Genomic DNA, 8,708 nt, shown 5'->3' with positions numbered 1-8,708 from the left:
GTGTAAAGTGTGATCTCTAACCTTTTATTGCTCTCTCTTTCATATTTATTTTTGGTCCCACTTATAAAATTAATGGTGGGAGATCACACTTTACTCGTTTAATTGTTAAAAAAAATTGAGAGGATCTATTTCCTTAAATATTAATTAGTATTAATTAATCAATATTTATTTATGTTTTTATGTTTTCTTTTTTTGTTAAGATTGGGATAATAACCTGATGTAAAGTTTATTTATATAATCATTGATGTATTAAGTGTTGATTTACCTTTAATTTTGGTTATTAAATTTTTGGATGGCTGCCGTCGTGGCAGAAGTTCCTTTTGTTGCAGATGGTGAATTTGTTGTGGAGATGGAATTCAGTTCAAAGGAAGCTGTTATTAAGGCGAGAAAGAGTATGCCATCCGAAGAAGTGTAGACTACCGGGTGTGTGAGTTGGAGCCGTTGACATTTTATGCCAAGTTTACATAGTATGGGGAGGGGTGTGATTGGCTTATCAGGGTTAGCATGATCAGCAGAAAGTACTGTTGGGTTATAAGGAGGTATAATGGTAGTCACACTTGTACCAGAGCCACCATTTCTCAGGATTATTCAAAGCTGGATTCGAACACAATTGCAGAAGTAATAAAGCCGTTGGTTGAAGCTGACCCCTCGTTAAAGGTAAAATCAGTTATTGCAGAAGTGCAATCACAGTTCAACTACACCATCAGTTATCGAAAAGCATGGTTGGCTAAGCAAAAGTCAGTAGAAAAAATATTTGGAGGTTGGGAAGCATCGTACGAAGTGTTGCTGATATGGTTTGAGGTCATGTGTCATAAGGAGCCATCAGCTATCGTCTATTTTGAGACTATGCCTGCATATCAAGGCGATGACTTGGTAAGTGATATCCAGGTATTGCATCGAATCTTTTGGATTTATTACCCCTACATTAGAGCATTCAAATATTGTAAGTCAGTTGTCCAGGTAGATGGGACTCACTTGTACGAAAAGTATAAGGGTTGTTTGTTAGTGGTATTTTCATAAGATGGTAACAACAATATCATCCCAATTGCATTTGCTATTGTGAAGGAAGAGATTTCTGATGCGTGGCACTTTTTTCTTAGTAACCTGCGACAACATGTTGTGACTCAGGATGGTGTGGGACTGATATCCGACCGACACGAATCCATTAATGCAGCTGTGGCTCGCAGTAATGGAGCTTGGTCACCTCCTAACATGAATATAGTTACAAGTATATAATATAATGAAACAAGTATATAATATAATCAAACCAACAGAGATACCACATATGAATATACTATAATGAATTGACCAAACAAGTAAAGCAATAATAGGACCTGCATCATCACCATCATCAGGTGCATCATTACAGGATTCTTCATCCTTGTCCATGTCCTTATCTTCATCCTCCTCGTCATCCTCGTCATCTGGTTCATCTACTAAATACTCATCAGTCTCTTGCTCAAGTGTCTTGGCATTTTCTTCAATTAGACTCATAGAAACACGGTTAGGATTTTGACTATTAAGATCTCCTCGACCACCGTCACTCCTACTAGAGTCACCAGATACCAACCCTCCAGAAGCACATGAGGAAGTGCGGTATGAATGCCTCGTGTCTAAAGAATACCTACCCGCCATGATGTCAGGCTGATGGCCATATTGTGATTGGCCTGCATCTATAGCCATAAACCCAAGCAACTAGCTAAAAGAACCTCTATCTCCCGAGTCAAACTATGGCACACTCCAATACTGCTGATGTATTGGGTATGATGAGGTAAATTGTGTTTGAGGTACATATTGTTCTTGTGGAGGTGGAGGTGGAAGTGACGGTGACTATGGCTCCTGTTCTTCATTCTCTTCATTCTCTTGAACCACATCATCGATAACCTGATCACCCTCATCATTCTCTTGAACCACAAGATCCGACAAGTTCAAATGGTTGTCATATTTTGTACGGTACCAGTGCATGTAAATATCTAAGGGATGTTGTGGACCATCAAGCTCAATCAGAACGTTGTTATACCTGTTTGTCCATTGCATCACCCAAAATGAATGACCCGTGTCTGTGGCCCAATTAAAATTCTTAGGACCACTCAGTACTTCTCTGTGTGCCTTGTTTAGATTTCGTTCTTGATGAGGAACTCCTTGAGCAAAACCAAACTGTCGCCTATACCGATAGGTTGCATGCCACTCAATACATTCAAAAGACACCAACGGCACCGTAGCATTCTACACTACCGAGCGCATGTACATGTCTGCAGGAATTATGTCTGGATCTACGCGATCCACAGCATAAGCAACCCACACAAACTGGGGAAAATAAACGAGACTGATGATTACAATCTGAATACCAATAACACTAAACCCAAACCGAATACTTCTTTAATGAAAATATACCTGGCCTTCCTGAAGATAGATCATCCAAGGCCTTCCAAATGGGAGCAAGTGTAAGATACCTAAAGCGTTAGTCTCCACGCTCCCAGTTACGCCACCTAATATGACTTATTTCATTAACAGACTGGATTCTAAATATATGAAGATACTGAGTAAATGTAAGATAATGTTACCTGTTTGCAAGCAAAAAACTACGGGATTCCCTAGGAACCGATGCTAGATATGGCAGGCAGATCCAAGCCCAAACGAGCAGCAGTGTTAGCGGACCGTCGATCTCCTTACAGTCAAAACGAGATTTCCTGCATAACGCCCTGTACAGGTGTGCGAGACATGCCGATCCCCAACTGTATTGTCCGATACTACCAAAATCACGAAGTAAAGGTAGAAACTTTCAGTGCACAGATGTCCCAGACTTGTCTCCAAACAAGATTGTACCGATCAACAACATAATGTAGAACTTCACGTACCTCTGTAAATTATTTTTATTAGTCAACTGTAACCGTTCTTTTAGATCCCGAAGCCATGTCAGTTGTATGCCGCTTCCTCTACAGTCTAAATTTCTCGGTGCAACCCCAAATTGGTGCAAACACTCCGCATCTAAGGCTTCAAAACTACTCATTGTTATCCCTGTGACTGGAAGACCATCCGTTGGAAGACTAAGAATCATAACCACATCTTCCAATGTCACAGCACATTCACCAATTGGAAGGTGAAAGGTATGTGTGTCTGGATGCCACCTTTCGACTAGAGCATTTACGAGTGCTTTCTGACATTGGACTATTCCAATCTGAGATGCATGATAAAAATCAGTAAATCATAAATGCTCCTCCACCATATCATCGTACCGATCCGGAAGGACAGGGTGATCACATATCAACATCCGTGAACTCTACAAAAACGTAAATTATTAATCAAACTATTAACAATTACTAATTTACTACTAAAATATAATAATTTTCTAACTAGAACAATCAATTTATCCAATAAATTATTTCTAACTTACCACTAATAATAATAACTAATAGATACTTTCAATTCCTATCTAACTAATGTTCCACTGTAATATTAAAACCTCACTTACAACAACATATTTATGTCAATTAAAAACCTAACAGTAAACAAATAATTATTATCGAAAAACAAATACATTATATTATTATATTTTACAAAACCTAATTATTGATCAAAATCAGCAACATTAATCCAAAAATGTATTTTTTAAACATATAGTTTTTACTAAAATTATTACAAAAAGTTCTAAACATGTACTTTTTACTAATCTATCATATTAGTGATGGGAATATTTTTGGTTTGAAAAATGAATTTCTCCCAAAACAAAACCAATCTGACCGGCAAGTGCACCGGGTGTCATCAAGTAATAAAACTCACGGGTGTGAGGTCGATCCCACAGGGATTGAAGGATTGAGCAATTTTAGTTTAGTGGTTGATTTAGTCAAGCGAATCAAGATTTGGTTGATTGATTGGTGAATTGCAGAATTTAAATTGCATTGAAAGTAAAGGGAATGGAAATTGGCATGAATTTAAAGAGAACAGAAATTAAAGTGCTGAATCTTAAGAAACAAGAAATTAAATGGCAGAAACTTAGAGTGCAAGAAATGTAAATTGCAAAATCTTAAATTGCAAGAAATGTAAATGGCTTGAAATGTAAAGGGGATTGGGACTTGGATTTGCAGGAATTAAACAAAGAGAAGTTAAATTGCATCAAACAAAAAGTAAATGGGAATTGGGGTTGAATCAGATTCAAAAACAGAAAAGTAAATGAACAAGTAAAGCAAGAGACAGAAAATTGGAATGGGAAATTGGATCTCAGGACCCAGAGACTAGAAAACCAAGTCTAGATCTCAATGCCTTCCTAGATGCAACAAGAACAAAAGCAATGAAATTATAAATTGCAGAGAAAATAGAAGAAGAGCAATTGACAGAGAACTAAAATCAATTAAGCAGTAAAAAGAGATCCAAGGTTGAGATTGAAACAGAATTCCTTCAATTCTCCAACCCAAGATCCAAGACAATTGCAATTGAAATTGAAAGCAATAAAGCTAAGAGGAAGAGAATGGAATTCTCCTTCCCCAAACTAAGAAACTAAATATCACTCTGTAACTCAAAACAAAGGAAAGCTCTATGAAAAATTTCTAAAAAGGGAACTCCCCGAATGAATTGAATTCTAGCCTATTTATACACTTTCTTCAATTGATCTTCAAGCCTTGAGTTGGACCTTTGCTCTTGGTGGAATTGGGTTGAAAGAGGCCTTGGTTGATTGCTCTTGAAGTTTGGAGAGAGACCCAAGTGAATCAATTGAACCGGATTGAGTTTTGCAAAGTTGGGTTTAAAGTTAGCCTCAAAGTTAGGGGGCTAACTTGGGCCAACTTTTTCATGCAGCAACACCAATCTTCTGCACTTCACGTTGGTGCCAACGTTAGGGGGCTAACTTTGTCCCTAACGTTGGCCTTGCCTTGTGTTGGAGTGGCGCCAACGTTAGCCTCCAAGTTAGGGGGCTAACGTTGGCGCAAACGTTGCAGCCCTGGAGGAGAGTTCTTGTGCCAACGTTAGCCTCCAAGTTAGGGGGCTAACGTTGGCGCAAACGTTGGCATACCCTGGGAGTAAATTTTCATGCCAACGTTAGCCTCCAAGTTAGGGGGCTAACGTTGGCGCAAACGTTGGCAACCCTGGGAGGAATTTCAAATCTCCAACGTTAGCCTCCAAGTTAGGGGGCTAACGTTGGGGCTAACTTTTCGTCCAAAAGTTTGTGCCAACGTTTGAGGGCTAACTTCAACTCCAACTTCATTCTTCCTGGTTCAATTTCACTTGATTCACTGTCTTCTCTTAGCTTCTAGCCATTCCTTCTCACTTCAATCCTTTTCCAAGCTTTCTTCACCTATCATAAATCAACCAAACACATCAAAGCTATGCTTGAAATCATGAGATGATCATTCTATCCTAATATGCACCAATTATGGCATCAAACCTCATGAAATTGCATTAATTTATCTATGGTTGATTCAATCAAAGGAAGCATGAAAATCTACCTAAATTGGCTTGCTTAAGCCTCAAGAAAGTGCATAATTTAAGTGAAAACAAAAGAAAAAGACTAGTGAAACTGGGCTAAGATGACTTGTCATCACAACACCAAACTTAAAGCTTGCTTGTCCCCAAGCAAGAAATGGATTATTAGGAAGAAAGAATGAATTGGAAAAAGATGTTCAAGCTAGCAGAAGGTTATTGATAGTTCATGGGATTTTATGTGATATGCACATACTCACTTCTTATTGATCTTAGGCTTTAGAAAGTCTCCTTCAAGCTTCAAGTAACCTACTGCTATGACCTCTCATTATTCCTTATCCTTGGCTACCACTTGTTCAAAGCTTATTTGAGTGTCATGTGTAGCAAGTTCATTTTCTTTTCTGTATACTTGACACATTATTCACCATGGACACTTGGCTTACCTTCCCTTTAAACATTGATGCCCAGCACCTTTCTGGTTACTAAATGCCTTGTAGTTAGGTTGCTCTTGATAGTGGATTTTCAGCTGATGATCCCGGATTAGTTAATCCAAGTCACCGAGTGTTGAAGCACTCCAAAGAGCTTAGTAGTCCAAGCAGATCCTAATACATAGACACCACAGGCATATATTTTTAAGGTTCAAGCTATTGGTGTCCAGCTTTGTTTCCTTTTTTTTTTGTTTTCTTTGATTCTGCCATCTTTTGGCTATCTCTTTTCTTTCTTTCTTTTTTTTATTTTTTTTTTTTGAACCAAGGATTTTCTTATTGAGATTCATAGACAGTAGATCACTCTATTCTTAGAAAAAGACATCCTAGCTTTATTCACTAACAGTGAGTTTTATACAATCACACACATACCACCACTTACTATTATTCTACTTCTTTCTAACAGAGAACTATCTCATTTCACAATCAAACATTTCTTTTATTGAATTAAAGATGCAGGGGACAGAACATGCTCTTAGTTAAGTGAAAGTGAACACACAAGCACAAACTTAAACTAGCTTACTTATTTTAAGAATATGAACACACATAATGCAAAGACTATTAAAATAACTTCTCAAAGATGCAAAGACACTTCAAACAGATAGAATGCATATTTTTTTGTAGTGATGATTAAGGAGCAAGTCCACCTTTCATTTGTCATGCTTTTCTTCTTCTTTCATATACTTGGTTGCTGGTATTCCCTGTGTCCATGTTTGTTGGCTGTTGACCCCGCCAGAACCCCGCTTTATTCATTGCTTCCTCTACTCTATCTTCAAGCATCATGGCTTTGTTTACTTCTATTTCACTTTTCTTTTTGAAGAACTCTTCAAATGTTGGGAATGCTGGATCCATGGTGTTCAGATGTTCTCCAATATAGTCCAGTTTGATTTGACCATTAATGTTGTAATCGGCTTGGACTTCATATCTTGCATCTTGGAGAGTTGTAAACTCATTGAGAGCCCTCATGGTTTCGGCCTGCATTTGTGCTAACTTCCCAAATGCCTCATGAGATTGAAAGGCATGCTCCTCTTGCATTGCAGTGAACTTTGATTCAAACTCATTTTGTTGGTTCATCATTTTCAGCTGCCATTCTTGTTGTTCTTGGTGATGCTTCAAGTATTGTGAATGGTACTCTTGTTGCCTTTCTTGAATTCTTGTGTATTGGTGTGACAGTCTTCCAATTGCTTCTTGCATTTGGGTCATATCCATATTGCCATGTGGGAAAAAGTGTGGCTGTTCCTCCTCTTCTTGTGGTTCTTCTTCTTGGTGTAACTCATCTTCTTCCATTGGTTCTTCTCTTTGTCTCCTTCCACGTGGTCTTCGGCCATGATGTGCTTCAGGAGTTATTGTCATTCTTTCAATGGTTATGGGCAAGCCTTGGCCTATCCACTTTGGATTCTCATCTTCCAGTGGTACTCTAGCCTTCACACATAACCTCCAAATGGTACTTGGATAGTACAACCAAGATCCGGACGAATTCTTCTCAGCAATCCGTTGGATATCTTTTGCAAGTATCTCATGGACTTTGATCTCTCCTCCTACCATGATGCAATGCAACATCACAGCCCTCTCCTTGTTAACTTCTGATGTGTTTACTGTGCCCAGAATTGATCTTTTCATCAGCTCATACCATCCTTTGGCTTCCGGGATGAGGTCACATCTCTTCAAATACTTATATCGGTTCTTGCCATCTCCTTCCCATTCGGAGTTCTCTAAACAAATATCTCTAGCAATCTCATCATAATCTTGATCCTCATTCAACCTTTGTTGGTATCCTGGTTCATTAAAGCGGACTGACTTTAGCCCCAGGACTTTCTTGATTGCATTCGAGCTAAAATCTACTTCCACTCCCCGCACATAGCTCTTGTATGTTGGTGGCTCACGCATGTCAAGCCTCGGGATGTTGGCATAGAACTCTCTTACAATATTGGCATTGATTCGGGTTTCTGGTGATGTAAGCTCCTCCCACCTCTTTTGAATTTGTTCTTCATTTCTTGACATCCATCATCCGGAAATAAGAATGGAATTTCTGGATAGATCTTCTTGTTGTTCATCCACTCCATTTGAAATTGATGGTATGAAGACTTGAATCTCCATCGGTCATATTCAGGGGTGCTCTCCTCTGCCATAGGTTCTTTTCCTTTTCTTCGTTTGGTTCTTGAGGAGGAGGCCATGATCACTTAGTTGGTGGAGTTTTGTAAGGTTAGAGGAGGTGTGAAGAGTGTTGGAGAGGTTGATGTGAGTTTGGAACATAAAGCGGTGAGACCGAATTGGTTGGGGTAAGAATTGATGAAGGGAGGTTTAGATTGTTGGAAAGAAGTGTAGCTTATGATGAAGGATGAAAGAATTGAGGTTTCAAAGCCACAAGGATTCGGTTATGTGCATGGCTAAAAGGTGGTGAACTTTTTAAATAAGCAATGAAAGGCTAGGATGCAATTGGACTTAAGGGAATCAAAGGTATGTATGTAAGGATGAATGAAGACAAAATATGCTCATTGCCTTGCCTTTGCCGTGACCATCTTCTGAGGAATGGCAGATTCTCTTTTTGATGTGATGATATTTTGTCCTCATGCTATGCTTTTTCCTTTGTCTTGTCCTTTTCATTGAAGATTCTTTGACTACCTAATCATCACAACAAGACAACACACATTAGCTTATCCAACAGTAGCTAGAGTTGTTCTTTTTATAACAAAACAATGAATGAAACCGTGACATTCTCTTAGGAGGACACCAAACTTAATGTTTGGTCATGTATATAGAAAATAAGTCTCCTCCTCCAATTAGTGTAATTCCAATGTCAAGTGTTCATAA

At 38.6% G+C, this 8,708-nt stretch overlaps 1 protein-coding gene across 1 annotated transcript; it reads right to left on the bottom strand.

Moving 5' to 3' along the window:
- Positions 1-1,124: 1,124 nt before the first annotated feature.
- LOC130957238 (putative uncharacterized protein YGR160W) lies at positions 1,125-1,683 on the bottom strand. Its single transcript, XM_057884108.1, has 2 exons — positions 1,335-1,683; positions 1,125-1,207 (listed from the first exon to the last, which is right to left on the bottom strand). The coding sequence occupies exons 1-2, from the start codon at positions 1,681-1,683 to the stop codon at positions 1,125-1,127; spliced, it is 432 nt and encodes a 143-aa protein (XP_057740091.1).
- Positions 1,684-8,708: the final 7,025 nt, after the last annotated feature.

Source organism: Arachis stenosperma, chromosome 10 (assembly GCF_014773155.1).
Source record: "Arachis stenosperma cultivar V10309 chromosome 10, arast.V10309.gnm1.PFL2, whole genome shotgun sequence".
Lineage (NCBI taxonomy): Eukaryota > Viridiplantae > Streptophyta > Magnoliopsida > Fabales > Fabaceae > Arachis > Arachis stenosperma.
Note: the sequence above shows the minus strand (reverse complement) of the source record. Positions and strands in the feature narration are given on the sequence as shown.